General features: G+C 45.5%; 2 protein-coding genes and 2 long non-coding RNA genes across 4 annotated transcripts in view; 3 read left to right on the forward strand and 1 right to left on the reverse strand.

The window, feature by feature from the left end:
• LOC127605534 (uncharacterized) overlaps nucleotides 1-1,952 on the forward strand; it is a 48,704-nt gene extending 46,752 nt beyond the window's left edge. The window contains exon 6 of the long non-coding RNA XR_007963605.1: nucleotides 1,772-1,952. This is a non-coding gene — a long non-coding RNA (uncharacterized LOC127605534). The remainder of the gene's footprint in view (nucleotides 1-1,771) is intronic.
• hdlbpa (high density lipoprotein binding protein a) lies at nucleotides 298-15,017 on the reverse strand. Its single transcript, XM_052073001.1, has 28 exons — nucleotides 14,874-15,017; nucleotides 13,187-13,258; nucleotides 11,311-11,426; nucleotides 11,034-11,218; nucleotides 10,747-10,962; nucleotides 10,430-10,636; nucleotides 10,115-10,330; nucleotides 9,764-9,970; nucleotides 9,543-9,650; nucleotides 9,339-9,443; nucleotides 9,169-9,247; nucleotides 8,901-9,040; nucleotides 8,720-8,824; nucleotides 8,124-8,237; nucleotides 7,965-8,051; nucleotides 7,594-7,725; nucleotides 6,671-6,889; nucleotides 6,340-6,561; nucleotides 5,676-5,894; nucleotides 5,455-5,593; nucleotides 4,357-4,496; nucleotides 4,169-4,273; nucleotides 3,749-3,883; nucleotides 3,520-3,663; nucleotides 2,319-2,498; nucleotides 2,030-2,146; nucleotides 1,816-1,956; nucleotides 298-1,191 (listed from the first exon to the last, which is right to left on the reverse strand). Exons 3-28 carry the CDS (start codon nucleotides 11,384-11,386, stop codon nucleotides 1,099-1,101), a joined length of 3,831 nt encoding a protein of 1,276 aa, XP_051928961.1. The 5' UTR covers nucleotides 11,387-11,426; nucleotides 13,187-13,258; nucleotides 14,874-15,017; the 3' UTR covers nucleotides 298-1,098.
• LOC127605536 (uncharacterized) lies at nucleotides 4,433-6,517 on the forward strand. The gene is made up of 2 exons (XR_007963607.1): nucleotides 4,433-4,552; nucleotides 6,266-6,517. It is a non-coding gene; the product is annotated as an uncharacterized LOC127605536 (long non-coding RNA).
• The window catches only part of farp2 (FERM, RhoGEF and pleckstrin domain protein 2), a 38,304-nt gene continuing 30,160 nt past the window's right edge, over nucleotides 8,214-16,357 (forward strand). Inside the window, exon 1 of the mRNA XM_052073007.1 lies at nucleotides 8,214-8,324. The gene's annotated coding sequence lies outside the window, so the exon portion shown is untranslated. The remainder of the gene's footprint in view (nucleotides 8,325-16,357) is intronic.

Raw genomic sequence — 16,357 nt, forward strand, 5'->3', positions numbered from 1 at the left:
TAAGTGAATGAAATATCATTTTGAAAAATGTGTTGTTTGAATTTTGATTTCTTTCAGCAGGTTCATTTTTTTTAAATATATATTTTTTCAGTTATTGCACCTTCCCCAATGCCCTAAAAAAGAAAATGAACGTTAAAAAAGATGTTTTAAAAAATAAATCATTTGATTTTGCTTGAACATGTATCGTAAGGTAGTTAAGATTTAAAACAAAAGGCGTTAATATTTCTGAAGTTGCCCACTATGAGCTTTAACTGCTGCCCCGACCTCCAAATATGTAATGACATGAAGACAGGCGGGTACACAAAGATTTTCCATTTTTATTGACATTTTTGGACAGTTTATTTTCCAGTGTCATCCGTAACCGTTCACACTTCATTTGCATAACTTTCCATGGTAGCTAGGAGGTGATGCAAACGCAAGGCAGGATGACTTTCAGCGTGCTCAACTTTAGCTCTCCGGAGAAAAATAAAATCAACATCAACCAACGTCACCACCGCCCTAGTTTACAACCTCCTAGTCTTTAAGGCTGATGTTTGGAAAAAAATAAAATAAAATTGGGGGTCATTGCTGTAAAACAGAAAATCTGCCGAGCAACTGGAAGACAAACTGGACTGGACACTGACCCCCAAACATCGGACGAGATGACTGTCGACACATGATCTCATTATTTTTAAGCTTTTTTTTTTGTGTGAGGTTTGATGCGCCAGAGGTGTATTAGTGTTTTTTTTTTGTTTTTTTTAAAGGAAGTTGCATCATCTCCAAGCATCTGGCAGTTTTGCGTCAAAAGTGAACCATAAGGCGACGAGGTGTCACAAGTAGATGGACGCACAAATAACAAATACTTGAACACGAGTGTACCGGGTGGGACGAATAGAGCTGCCCCCCCTGTCCCCAAAGAACTCTGGATTAAAAGGGCAGCCCCACCAAAAAAATGAAATAACATGTCAGGATTTTTTTTTTTTGTTGAAGCACTGACAGGTGAGCGAGTACTGAGGGACTTTGAAGGGGTCAGCGGTCAGTCCAAGAGGGGTGAGGAAAGGTTTTCTGGGGTGAGGATCGGGAAAGATTGTGGCTGGATGTGGATGTGGATGATGTTCTTTAAAAGCGTTTAGGCCCCCACGGGGAGGCCTTGGCGGCGGCCACCGGGGCCCCAAAGCTGGGGAAGTCCTCGGAGCTGCTCATGTCAGGAGCCTATTTAGACATTAAAACAAAAAGAAGAATCATTAAAATAAGTGAAAAATCTTGCCGTTCAATACCTATAAAAAAAATTATCGTTGCTGTCCACAAATCAATACCAATTGTCCTTCATTTTGTTATTTTTTTAAATTCAATATTCACAATTTTAAGCTGTAAATTAAAAAAAAAAACACTGGTGCTCTTGAAGGCAAATTAGAAAAGTTGCAAAAACTTAAAAATGTTCTCATCCTGCAGAATCTGCGTGGCATAATTGTCATCTGTATTTAACTTCTGGATGTTTTCAGACAAGGTGTGAAAATTGTACGGGAAGGTAGATTTAGGTCTGCTTGTTTTGTTATAATCAAACGTAGATTTTTGCGAAGCTCTGTTGCATATTAATGCAAGTTCTTCAAAGTTAACTTTAGAGATTAATTCAAAATATTGAAAGCAAGTTAACTCAGTTTTATTCATTTCCTTTGGCGGCTATAACCTCTGTGCAGCCAAATTTAAATGAGAGATTGACTTTTTTTCGGTGGGGGGAGGAGGAGGGTGAAAACATTGTTCCCCAACACTTTATTGACATGTTCCTGAACAGGACATTTTAAATGAACAAGACAGCAGAGAAAGTGACAGGCTCACCTTCTCGTTGCCGGTGGTCCAGGGAGCCTCCCTCACTACGAAACCTTTAGAGGGGCCGCGATTCTCATCAGCGGCCGCGTGGCTGCCCCCCGAGGGCCTCATGTACGCCATTTTTGCCTCATTCTCAACCACGTCTGCCAGCTGAAACCCAAATTGCGTTAATATCCACGACCGCGCCAGACAAGAGGTGAGGGGGAAAAAAAAATAAACTCACGTATTCTTCTTCGAGGTTCAACAGGTGGTCGATGGCTTCGTCCACCAGCTCGGGACGACCCGTCACTGTCACCAGGTTGGGGTCGGCGGCTCCGCTCTGAGGAAACCTGAGATCAACCTGGAAAGGACAAGAGTGGGAAAAATACGGTAGTTGGACTTTTTCCGTGACCACAATATTTCTGCATTGAAATGCTACTCATCCATTCCAGAAAAAACTAAACGTGTATTTCGGAAGGAAAGCAGCATTTCCATTTGCACTTTCCAAAAAGAGAGTATAAACGCCTCCGCACCTTGAATTCATCCATGATGCGGCGGATGCCCTTTCCACGGGCGCCGATGATGCGGGCATGGACCCGGCTGTCCAGAGTGATGTCCTCAGAGATCATCTCCTCCAGCTCCTCTACGATGGCCTGGATGGCGTCGCCTGCAGCTATGGCTTTGTGCTCATACCCTGTAATGGTAATCTGGTCCTGTGGCGAGAAGGGGGGGGGGGGGGGGGGGGACCTCAAACTGCCTGAAATACACTAAAAACAAATAATGTATAACTCTGTCATCATTTTACTATAATCGTGACGTGAAAACGTCATCATTTGAGATGATGTCAACGCGTATAGTTGAATGCAGATCTTTGCCCTCCTGAGGGTTAAGGTGGGAGAATGCCGTTAATATCTTTCAGACCATTTGTGATTAAGAGCCCGAAAAATAAATGAGACTTGACTACATTTCCAAGCTCCAACACGCATAGAAAATAAAGCCTACCGACCGAACTGAAATTGTTTTCCCCTCCAAACTCTATCGAGATGTCGATTTGAATTCATGGAATTGTTCAGCCCCAGGGCGGCCCGGTAGTCCAGTGGTTAGCACGTCGTCTTCACAGTGCAGAGGTACCGGGTTCGATTCCAGCTCCAGCCTCCCTGTGTGGAGTTTGCATGTTCTCCCCGGGATTGCGTGGGTTTTCTCCGGGTGCTCCGGTTTCCTCCCACATTCCAAAAACATGCCTGGCAGGCTGATTGAACACTCTAAATTGTCCCTAGGTGTGGTTGTGAGTGCGAATGGTTGTTCGTTTCTGTGTGCCCTGCGATTGGCTGGCAACTGATTCAGGGTGTCCCCCGCCTACTGCCCGAAGACAGCTGGGATAGGCTCCAGCACCCCCCGCGACCCTAGTGAGGATCAAGCGGCTCGGAAGATGAATGAATGAATGAATGAATGTTCAGCCCCACAGCGATCTGACAAAAATCGCTCAAGTTTCTGTTTGAGGCGCACGCCGATGTCCAAATAGCTGCAAAATCTTCACATAAAGTCAACGGGGCAGCCTTCCTCCGCTGTCTTTCCGAGCATGTTTTCTTGAGTCTTTTTTTTTTGTGGATTCTACTTATGATAGCCATGCCCACCTAATTCTATGTTGCCAAGACGATTTTCAGCAGTGCATGGGGGGGGGAAGCCCTGAAAACGGCGATTTATTGCGCCTAAAACAAGTTACAGGGATCATACCTGGTTTTCATCACTCTTTTCCGGGAACTGGATGTTAACATCGTGCTCAGTGCGGATGTTGGTAATAATGGCGCCCTTGCGACCGATGATCTTGGGGTGATATTTGGGGTCCACAGTGATGGTCAGTTTGAAGCTCCTGAGTGCCTGCGTGCGGTAACAACCAGTTGAAGATGTTTCTCGTACGTTTCAGGCGGGCAGCAAAATCTTCCCGGAGCGTCACGACACCAACCCGATCTTCCTGCTCGACCTGCAACTCCTTGACGCGCTCCAATAGTCCTTCTTTGGCACGCTCCAGGTGATTGGCCAAGCCAGTGATGGCGATTTTATCGGACTGCTGCTCAGGAGCAGGCACTTGAATATTTACCTGCCGGGAGGGATTGAACTCATTTGCATTTACAAGGCAGTAAAATTTGATTTTTTTTATTTATGTGTGTGTCAGTGTAAACAGATGCAAATTCATTCTGATTTTGCACAGGATGGAATACACATTCCATAGCCGAGATTGTCATTCCCCATTGTGTGGACATTTTAAGATAAGGTGTCAACATTTTAACAAAACAAAAAACATGCCTATTATAGTTGAACACCGCCCCCCCCCCCAAAAAAAAATTCTTGAGTTCCTCCAGACTTAATTACCGTTTCTACTAACCTCAAATTCGTCCATCATCTTGCGAATACCACTTCCTTTCTGCCCGATGATGTAACGATGAAGCTCAAAAGGCACTTCCACCTCAATGGTGACGGGAACCAAAGCCTAAAAGCCACAAACAAAAGTTAGCCAAAACAACATCATCAAACCGGCGTCCGGCGGTTTGTCTCGGTTGTTTCGATACAAACCTTCAGTGCTTCCGCAGCAGCCTCGCATCGCTCCTTGCGGCCGGAAATCACAATCACATCGCATTTCTTAGGTGCATGTGGATCGACGGGCTCCTTCACTTCGCAGTTGGCGTCGCCGTTCTCCTGGATGGCCTCCACAGCTGACAGAGAACCAAGACCACAAATTCAATTGAAGCTCTTTCATCAGAAGTTTACGGTAAACCCTTTGTCACTTATATGCTAAACTAAAAGCCGCGTTAATGCAAAATGTGCGTTTTCTTAGCAAAAAAATGTAAAAAAAAAAAAAAAGTGAATTTAGTATAAATTTAATTTCTGATTCAACATTAATGCTATTAAGTGGTTATTTTATATTTTTCAAAAGGTTTTAATTTTTAGAAAAAAATGAGAAGCATTAAAAAATAAAAATCAGGCAGCATTTAATTTTTTATTAGGGATATTATTGCCCTTAGCCTCCATCTCCAAATTTTGTGTTTTAATATAAAATTGTTTTAGTCATTTAAAAAATATTTTGGAATTACAAGTGACAATATTTCTCAAAATATCAGGGGGTTGAGGGGTTAATAAGTTTATTTAGCGTTTGTGTGGCCAATAAAAGCATATTACTTTTTAAATTTTGGACATTTTCACAAAGAAGTGGGCATTCATTTTTAAATACAGAGCTCCATGCTTATAAAAAATAAAATAAAATTAAGCAGCAATGTGCTTGTAACATAAATACAAACCAACCCCCTCCCCCACCCCAAAAAGGGGGATCTGTGGATGCAAAATGCGAGCTGGGCGCTTGTAAAAAATTGGGGAGATACAATCTTTGGGGCAAAAAAAAATGTTTTGGGGTGATGCATGTTTTTTCTTCTTCAGATTGTTTTTTTTTTTTAAAGCTTGAGAGAAACAAGTTCAAATTTGGGGGATTCATCCCAACAGTGTGCATAAGGCTGCATTATTTGGCCCAAGAAATTTGGTTACGGGTGTCGATCATTAAATGATGTCAATGACTTCGCCATCTAACAACCAAGAAGCTATTTGTTGTTATCAAACGGCCACAGTTGCACAATTTGAAGAACCCCCGTGTATTCGAGTGAAATTTCATTCTTCCCTTACCTTGCGGGTCCTCGCGATCAGGAAACTTAATGTGTACGTTGTGATCTCGAGTGATCTGCTGGATTCGGGAGCCCTTGGGGCCCATGATGGAACGATGGAATTTCTGAGCAATGGTGCACTCAATGGTCACTTGAGCATCCTGCAGGGGCGTGGGGGGGAGGGGTTGATTTAAGAGCATTAAAGCGGTTTTGTAATTGAGGATGAAAACGCGGCGTACTCACCAGGTCCTCCACAATCTCCTGCATGCGCTTTTTGGCCGCCTCCACACACTCTTTGGCTCCTTTGAGGGTGACCCTGTCGCTCTGCGTGCCAGTCCGGGGGAAGCTCACCATCACGCCGCCGTACTCGTCGGCGAGGTCCCGCAGGACTTGACCGCGGCGAGAGACAAAGTAGCGGTGGTGCTTGGGGTCCACACTCATCATGTCCTCGACGACGTTGTCCTGCGAGGAGAGCGTGCGTGCGTGTGTGTGTGTGTTAAGCTTCAAGGCGGTCCATTTAGGTTTTTGTTTTCCCCGCTAATGTCCAATTTGAAATATTTTCCCGCTTCCCTTAACCCGTTCACTCCCAAAGACGTATTTAGACGTCTTTTCAGGAACCACATATTTAATCCCAGCTCCTTGTTTTATATTGACTGTACTTGAAAAGGGTCCAAAAAGCCATTTGCAGACCCTTTTCTTCTGAAAAAGACATGAAATACGTCTTTGGGAGTGAATGAGTGAAAACGGGAACTAAGCCCTTTTTTTTCATCCAAGGCTCAGTTTGTGAACGTCGCCAAACTCAGAAAACAGGTGAGCCGTGATGTCATTTTCAGGCCGCATCGGGTGGCAAAATGGATCGAACCGACAACCTCAAATCACCCAATACGAATCCGATAAATCGACATACCAAGCCCTTGATGAGGTCCTCCAGCTCCTTCTGCGCGTCGCGAACGGCCTCCTCTGTGCCGATGACCGTGATGAGCTCCTGGTCTTTGTCCTCGGCAGTGGGGAAGATGATCCTCGCACCGGTGCTGTCACGCACCTTGCGGATGTTGCCGCCGCCTTTGCCGATGAGGAACTTGTGGTACTCGGGCTTGGCGCGCAGCTCGGCCGTGTGGTTCTTCGTTTGCTGATGGGATTAGAAAGGATTCAGGAATTTGATCATTTGGGGGAGAAGAAAATAACGTTTGATTCTTGGAGAGACTGCGCAGACCAGAGACGAGGTAAACATCAGGTACCTTCTCCTCAGCCAGAGCCAGAAGTTGTTGCTTGGCTTTCTCCACCTCCTCCACGGGGCCCCGAATGGTGACTTTGTCAATACCGGAGCCTTCGCTGGGGAAGTGGATGTGCACGCCGCCACACTCCTCCATGATGGAACGCACAAAGCGGCCCTTGGAGCCGATCAAGGAGTTATGCAGCTTGGAGGGAATGGACACCTCCAGCTCCGTGATGTTTGCCTAGTCACGAGACATTCAATGAAGTTGAGGGCGCCTTTGAGATGAAAAGTTTCATTCGTTTTTCTTTGAAAATGGCAACGCTTTAAAATGACATCATCATGGTAAAATCCGTATTTCCTAAGCTTTTTCCAGGTCAAATTTAAAAACATAAAAAAATGTCTCAAAACCCTGATGCGCTACAAACCGAGACATTTGTTTTAATCAGCATAAAACAATACATTGAGGGACACAAAGCAATTGCTGAATGTTTCGGGTGTGAGCTAACGAATGGCTCATCATACATACAAAATCCGCTTTGCTTTAGGGGACCGAGACGCTTGCGGCGACACGACTTGGCCGAGTGAAATGAGTTCATCGTTGATTGATTCGAACGCCCTTCTCTTGCCGAACGCGCACATTTGGTAAGTGACGGCGGAATCGGTAAAAAGAAGCCATGCTCGGGCAGGAGTGAACTTTTCTGATTCCAAAAGCCCAAACTGAAGTCACAACCTTATTGTTCTACGGAGATGCTTTGAAGTGTTAACGAGCAGACCTGCAGGCTTGTTGCGGCCGGTGGCCTCTGCGCATATGTTGTTGCCCCCCCCCCAAAAAAAAAGGCGAATCAGAAACTACGTGCTCCATTAATAGCTGATTGTCCCGTGCACGGCGTGTGTCCGGGACAATAAGCTGTTCAACATGTTCGAGAGAACCGCTTCACGTCATACCAGTTCCTTCTGAATGGCCAAAATGCGAACTCGCGCGGCCTCACAGTTGGCCTTCTTGCCCGTGATGATGATCATCTCGGAGTTGCTGTTCTCGGCAGGCAGGTCAATTTTAGTGTTGGTTTCCTCACGAATCTTAAAAATAAATAAATAAATAAATAAGTTTAAAAAGGAAAGTCAAAGCACACCATGACACATACAAGCGCTTTATGATATATATACATATATGGACAAAATACATTCTAACTTGGTCTAATCTACTATAGTACTCATCTAGTATTTATTGCTTTCCCATTAATAATTTTTTCACCCCCCCACGAAATGCACCGTAGGACGTCCGATTCCGTTTTCAACTTTCCAAACATGCTTTTTACCTTTTTGATGTTTGAGCCACCTTTCCCGATAATGTTCCTGTGGAACTGCTTGAAGATCGGGACGGAGACGGAGAAGCTGTTCTCCATCTGGTGGAAGCACTCAAGGTTAGTATTTAACGTGACAAGAATGCAAAGTCTCTTTTTTTTTTTTTTTTTTACCATTTCGGCTACAATCTTCTGCATGAACTTGGAACACTTTTCCACTTCGGTTCGCGGGCCCCTCAGCTGAACAATATCACTTTTTTGCGCAGGGTCGGGGAAGTTGATGATGACCTAAATAGACGCATGGAAGGAAAAAGGAGATGTTGTTCGACACAAATCGAGTTCACGGGCGTCTTTGGATTAATACGAAGGCAAACGGTAAGAACGGGATTTTTCACTCGTATGTTTGCGCTTTGGGAAAATGCATTCCGGTTTCTACGGCAGCGGTGGCCACGCCCAGCTGCCACATAAGTGGAGGTGTACTTTCGAAATACTGTAAATGTGCACCAGAAGAAAAAAAAATTTCACCGCTTTTACTCATGTTTTAGGTTTTTAACCACAGTGCTGTTTCAAAGTCTGATTTTTAGTATAGTGGGATTATGCAAAGTAGTGTCAAAATGTGAACATCCTAGCTGCTTGTGTAATTTCACACTTGATCGCTACTGGCAGATCCCTCATAAGAAAAAAAAAAAATCACAGATGCAAGTATACAAGTAATAGAAATTCTCCTTTGCGTCAAATGTTCTATTGAGGGAAATAAGGTTCCAGTTCACCTCTGGGAATTTATCCCGCACTTCTTTGATCTTCTCCCCCTTTTGACCGATGATGGCTCTGTGAAAACGCTGTTCGATGATCAGATCCTTTGTACGCTCGTTCTCCTGCAAGGGGGGGTGGACGTGGATTGAGTAACAACGACGAAAGCGTGAAGGCACTTGGGTGCGCAAGTGCACTGACCATGCGTGACGCAAGCTCTAACAGCTCCTTCTTGGCCTCCTGTACACCCTGGGGGTCCCCCTCGATGCGGATCAGGGTACTCTTCTCGTGGTCGGGGGGGATACGGACGGTCACTTTGTGTAGCTCCTTAATGCGGTTGACTTTAAAAAAAATAAAGAAAAAAGAAAAGGAAAAACAATTTTTTTTTTTTGGTTAACGGGACAGTTTTAATTGGTTATCGGGACAGTTGCCGGGCAGATTATGGCACATGCACAGCACGAGTGCTTACTGTTAGCGCCAGCTTTCCCAATCAGATGTCTGTGAAATTTGGGATCCACACTGATCTCTGTGTAGTCCATGCGACTTATCTGTAAACGAAAAGTAGACGCGCAATGAAGAAGAAGAAGAAGAAAATGTGGGCAGATGGTGCCACCGGATTGGTCTGAAGTCTTAACTCACCAGGTCCGCAACAATGGCTTCAAATTGGCTGTGCATCATCTGCACATCTTTGGTGGGACCTTCCAGGGCAATCTTATCTTCTCCCTCAGTGAACTCAATGTGCACCTGCATGGAGTACATATGCATTAGGGTGGGGTGGGGTGGGGGGCTGGGGGGCTGAACAGTTTAACGATCTTCATGGATAATGGATTCCATTTGACCCACCTTGGGCATTTGTTGGGTAATTTTGGCCAAGTTCTGCCCCTTCTTGCCAATGATGAATCGATGGAGCCAAGAGGGAGCCGTTACCGAGGAAACAGTGTAGCTGTTTGCCTGCAATGGATTTTTTCCCCCCATAATTATTAGAAAAGATGCAAGTATGTTTCGATACAAGTCGAAAAGAACATTTCAATAAAGCGATGGGAGGAGCGCCTCCGTTAGGTCACCTTGGCATAAACTTCGGTGAGGGCCTGACCGAGACGGTCGGGCTCCCCGCGAAGGATGACTGTTTCCGAGCTGCTGTCGGAAGGTGGGATCTCAACCGAGACGCCGGTTCTGTCCAGGATCTCCTGCAGGGTGTTTCCCTTGGGGCCGATCACATACTTGTGCTGAGACTTCTTCACTTCCACTGCGATGGTGGTGGCATTCTTCTTCTAAAAAACAAACAAAAAACAAAGCTCCAAGTGAGAAGCGGATTCGACTTTGAACATTCAGTGCCAGCCAATTCTAGACCAAGTCTGAAAAGACGTTTAAAAACGTCTTTGGGAGCGAACGAGTCAAGAGTCGCATTGGCGTACCTTGTCTTCATAAACCTTCTTGATCATAGCCACAGCAAGGGCCACCTGCTCCTTCTCCCCGGTGATCACGATCTCCGTCTTGTTGACGCTGGGAGGCGGCACGTTGATGCGAGCGCCCGTCTCCTGCGTCATCTCGCCGACCAGCTTGTTGTACGCACCCGTGATGAACGGGTGGTACACCTTGTCGATGTTCACCCGCTCCACGGCTCGCTTGTCCTAAAATAAAACCGGGAAAAAGTCAAGTATGAAAGAAGACCAGAGCAGCAGTTTGCAAATGTTTTGTTCAATTATTCAACAAAAGGCGCTCGATCGTACCTGCTCGGCGGAGATCAGCAGGATCTCATGCTTGGCTTTCTCCAAGCCCTCCTTGGTGCCGGAGATCTTGATCTGGTTGCTGGGGTCGTCGGGTCTTGGGATCTGGATTTTGGTGGCGGTCTTCAGCTCCAGCTCCTGCAGCTTCTCCCCGTTTTTGCCGATGACAAAGCGGTGGTGCTCCTTGGGGATGCCCACAGTAGCTGAGGCCTGTCGGGAGAAGATTAGAGATAGGGGAGTCATTATTTTTTAAAACGAGTGCGGCGACTTAACATCGACAACTCAATTGAGGAGAAAAAAATAAAAATAAAGTTCTGCACCTGAGTCTGCAGTCGGGACACGATCTCCTTGCGAGCCTTCATCACGGCGTCCAGCTTTCCGGACACCATGATGGAGAGACCCTGATCTTTGGCCAAGGAGAGTTCCAGGTGGGCTCCGGTCTTGTGCATGATGTCCACGCAGACCTTCCCTTGTTCTCCGTCCCCAAACTGGTTGATGTCCTTGTACTTGCGCTCTTCCAGAGGAACATGGAAAACCTGGTTGGGCACATGAAGAAAGAGCTCACGTACGGTAGATTTGAAGCCTTTGATTTACGTAGCGGCGATACCTGGGTGATGACGGAAGACTTCAGAGAACGCATTTTGTTGGCCCACGCACTGGCGGTCTCCTGGGTGCCCTCGGGCGAGGCCGACTTCTCGGGCAGCGGTGGGAAGGCATCCTTGTAGGTGGGAAGGGCGTCCTCCTCCTGTCCCCCGGCGGCGCCGGATGCTTCCATAGCGGCAGCGGCGGCGGCTAAACCCGCAAAACGAGGAACCAAATGTGGCCGCGTGGTTCTAGAATTTCACACGTGGGGGAAGGGGGGGGGGGGGGGTTCGACGACTCACCTCCGCCCTGCTCCGGCAAGAGGCCGATGCGGCGCTCGTTGAAGCTTTCCTGCGTAAGTACGGCGACTGAGCTCATGGTTGAAATCCCACGCTTAACACAGAGTCCGAGTGTGCCACTGGAAAAATATGGGGGGCGGGGGGCGGGGGGTGGGCAGAAGCTAAAGATGAGGGAGTACATTTCAATTTGTCCCGACGACCGTGATGTCCAAGACTTCTAAGACTGCCAGACTCTAAACAAAAAGTGGGTCTACATTTAGTATAAACAGAATCTGTGATCGTAGAAAAAGTGTGTCGCAATTGTGAGAAAAGATTACGCGGTTCCTCAAGTGAATGAAGAAATATATAGTAATGGGGGGGGGAATACGTCGGTTCGGTCACAAAACATCGACTATAAATCTAAATCGGGATCCTGCTAACACATGCTGGTATTTATCCATTTGTGTCCGTTAGGCAGAACCCGATGACAAGAGTCAAATTGTGATAATTGCTTTCAACACAAGATGGCGGTAGAAGTGAGCCGGCGCCTGGTGTTTATGCTCAGGCTTCTGATCCTCTTCCTGACACGGGCGGCGTTCGGGCTCCGATAGGAGCGCCATAGGTAGGTGATGTCATTGTGCATGTGTGCAATGTGGCAAAACAAGCTTATCGTGAATGGACTTAAAGATTTTCCTCCATTATCTAATCTGCCGTGACCAAATGTCATTGGTGGGTTGGGTGCACCCCCCCCCTTTTTTTTCTTTTTTTTTTGGCCATATCAGCGCCGCGTGTGTGCGGACACAACGGTCGCACTCGCAACTCTCGTCTTATTTCTATTGTGTACGGTGCACGGATGGCCGTCCATTTGGAACTAAAGAGCAGTCCGGCACTTGGAATTGAAGCGGATCTAAATCTCCGTTTTCATTTAAAAAAAACCGCAACAGCTTCTTCTTGACTTTCACATTTGGCTTGTAGCAAACGTACAGGACGTCCCGCACGCTGCGAGCATGCCGTCTATGACCCGCTGGCGAGAGGAGACTTTGATTCGCTCCTCTTTCATCATTAACCGCTTCAAACAACAAGGCGCCCGTGGGAACAGTTGTTACCTTTGTATGGTCGTCCACGTATTTAGGTTCTGTAAAGCGCTTTGTTACAGCTGCTGTGAACGCGCTACAAAAATGCGCATTGCACCGTATTATAATGACACGTACGCCGCGCGTGCGGACGTTTCCATGCACAGCGCGGACTTTGACTCGACTTGTTCCGTTTATTTCTATTATGCAAGTAGGCGGTTATCATGAATAACGCGAGAGGGGAGCAGTCGCATTAATTAGAGGACCCGTAGGGCTGCGGCTATCAAATATTTGTAGAACCGAGTAGTCTCTCTCTCAACTCAACTGTATTTATAGAGCACTTTCAAACAGCCATCGCTGCCTCCAAAGTTCTGTACTTGGAGCAACTAACATATACAACAGTAAAGCAACAAATCGGTAACAAAGACGGTAGAAAGCACCGAAAAGCAAGTCTGTTGATTATCCCATCCCTTAATAAAAATGGATTCTGCATCATGAAACAGCACTATGCGAGGTGCGCGTATTATTTATCAGGGTCGCATTCTTCACAAGCAACTGTATATATGGGGCTTTAAAACGCAGCCCGGTGAGTGATGTGGGTGTCAGTGAATGAGCGCATCGAGATGGCTGTTGTCGGCTCAGGTTAGCGACTGGCTACTAACTGGCAACTTGTTAGCCTGTCAGGTTGCCGTTTTGTGGCTTGGTGAAAGATGTAGAGCAGCTCACGTACGAGTGCGTTTATTCAATTTATTTTGTGGTCCGAGGTTAAACCGGTATGTCCAAGATGTGTGAAAATAAAAAAAAACAGAACAACAAAATAGACTCACCAGCTAAATGGTCAGTTACCAGATAATCCGTCCTGTAAATTGGGAAATTCCCGTCAGCCTGCCAGCTTTTGCCTTTGGGCACAAAAATAAAAACAAGAGATTAGTATTGTCTGAATATAATTGCATTATAAGAGTAAAGTCATATCTTGAGAAGTCAGAATATTCCAACAACTGCTGCTCTTTCTGATCTGTGCACCTCATTCATGCATACACAGAGACAGAGGTGACATCATGACTCCTCAGCAGTTCTATTGGTTGTTCTTCCCAGAGAATAAAAACATATCCAGAGATTTCAATACATTTTAAAGCTGGAATTACAATGTAGATGATTCTGCAATATTTTCGCTCACGGCTATACCGCCAGTAAATGACGGTGGCCCATGCATGCCATTTGTGAGCCCATCTATGGCATTTAATGCATTACGATTAAAACAGTAGACTGTAACATGGCTGTGTGCTTGTTTGAAATTGTAATTCTTTGTTCTATGATCTCTCCCAAATTTACTTTGAGTACCTGAAAATGTGTTTACTATGTGACAAACTGCAAGAGAAGAAAAACGTGACCAAACCCAAATACAAATACAGGTGGGCTGTGACATTCGCCAAGAAAAAACAAGACACTTAGACATACATTATAATTGACAGTAGGGGGTGATGTTGCAAAAAATGTCATCTTCTTTGGGTGACTGCGGTGGACTCATCTTTAATTTTAATTCCACCAATGTATTTCTGATCGGAATAACCTGTTTAGTCTTGTGGGGACACAGAACTTCGGAAATAATTTTTGGGACTTAATTTTCACTTCAAAGAAACGTGTTTGAGTCACAAAAGTTTGAATCCTCGTCTGCTCTAGCTGGCTCAATTTGGATTGGCCACTGTGCATTGATGATACAAACACTTTAAAAAGACAAACGCAAATCCCCGATTAGGGATTTAAGTAGGTGTGCGTGCGAGTGTGCGTACGTGTGTCTACTGACTGACAGTTGCGAAACTACGTGAAAGCAACAAGAAAAAATCCTTCTCCTCAAGACGACAATCGGTGTCAGGGTGTAAAGCACCATTGCAGACATAAAATGAGCGTAATCGTGAATATACGGCAGTTGTGTGTCCGTTTTATCCCACCAATTCGGCTATAAACTTTGCTCGAAGGGCGAGAGGAGAGTGACACGTAGCCGCAAGTGCTAATGCTAATCGGCTAACCCCCTAGCATTTTTTTAAACTCCTAGCGAGCGTTGCGACACGATTTCCCGAGCTACGTCGTAAATAAACAATTAAAATGACTGCGAAGTAAACGGTGGACGAAAATATTAAAATCGTAAGATCTTTAAGTCTAAGGTACGATCGTGGATGTGTCTTCAGTGAGCCATTTTGTCGACAAGGTTGTTAAAAAGTACCAAGTGGGACTAACTTAGCATTAGCTTCCACGACTACAATTGCTGGCTGGCTACGTCCACGTAGGCACAGTTGCTAACCGAGGAGGCGGAGGAAACGAAATGACACCGAGTCCAGGCCAGAACACACGCGTAATCAAAAAAAAAGCGAGACGGAGCTTCTGCAACGAAACCCGGCCTGGTGAGGTCCCATCCCGCTGCGATCAATCGAGCGATCTGACCCCACGTTTGTACCAACGCGGCAGATGTCAACGACGTGCTAAAACGTGACAAATCGTGCAAACGCAACCACTTACTTGTTTTTTGTGTGTTCTCGTCTGCCCAGAAGGTGCAGAAGCAGAGATGAAATTCCACTGGCGAGGAGGTGGGAGTGACGCGTGACGCATATATACGAGCGACGTCCACCAATCGTTGGCCGTCGACGTCACGATAGCGTCCGGTTACAAGGCCGGAACACCACGTACTCTTTAGCTACGCTTTCGTCCACTCGAATTACAGTGGCGTGAACCCTCGGTAAACGCGAGAAGTCGCGACTGGGCCGCCCCGCGAATAGCGAAAATACGCATATAATTATCAATGAATTTATATTTCTTTGAAACCGCCAAAAAAACTGCCCTCCCCCCGCGCCCCCCTCCCCCCCGGAGACTAAACCGTCACAAGTATTTTCAATTTGTACATACTTATATGCATATATTTTTTATTGAAAAAAAATCCACTAATGGATAAATCAGTGTGTGCCGAACCACGAGTATGCGGAGTGGTCCACTGTATTTTGAAACAGTTTTGAAACTGACTCAGAGGAGATGATTTAATTGTATCAATTCACTGACTTGAGGTTGAGGACTCAACAGAAAACCACCGCAAACTCAGATGACTGTGTGGACTCATGTAAATGGTGTGAAGTGGGTTGTGGAGCAAAAAAAATGGATTCAAGGAAAAATAGACCAACTGTTATTTTAAAATAAAAGATGCCAAGAAGGGAAAAAGTAGTCCTACAAATAACTGTGGTGCCTTGTGACAGGTGTCCAAAGTGGGGCAGATAGGGTGGGGGGCCCGTTATCCACCCGAGTGCGGAGTACCCATGCACCCAATTAAAGACAATTTGCAATTTTGATATTTTAGCAAGAAACATGAAGTCGATGCACAAAATTTGCTTTTGTGGGCCACTCAAAATGATGTGATAGGCCAGATCCGCTGCCCCAGGCCTTGACTTTGACACTTGCGTTCTATGTCCTCTGAGAAAATCAACTAAAATTACTTGAGCTCACAAAGTAGTTCTGATGTAACTTTTCTTAGTTTGTTTCTTCGTGGTTGTATTACACTGCCCCCCTGTGGCTTGGTCTCATTTACCAGTCACTGATTTACTCATGATGCACAAAAGGTTTAATTCTTTATGTTCTATTTCAGTATAAAACTATCATGTTTTTTTTGTAAAATAAAGTCCCATATAATATGGGGGGTGCTATTTTCCTTTGTTTTTGTTTTTTAGGCAGGCTGGAATGGATCACTCGAACTTTTTGTGATTTTAGTCATCTCAATCGGGGAATATGACTTGAGTTATCAGCATGGAAGTGGAATGACTTAAATTCATATCTCAAGGCACCGCTCTAATAGGGATTGAGAAACTTTAGTGGACTACTATATTGTCCGCTATAAAAACAAAAAAACAAAACCAAAAAAAAACTATGATGGGGTGGGGGGTGAGACACTGATTCCCAACACAGCCTTCGGCAGCACAGTAACAAGGATGACATTATCACTATCTCTATTCATCAATCAA

This window comes from Hippocampus zosterae, chromosome 8 (genome assembly GCF_025434085.1).
Source record: "Hippocampus zosterae strain Florida chromosome 8, ASM2543408v3, whole genome shotgun sequence".
NCBI lineage: Eukaryota > Metazoa > Chordata > Actinopteri > Syngnathiformes > Syngnathidae > Hippocampus > Hippocampus zosterae.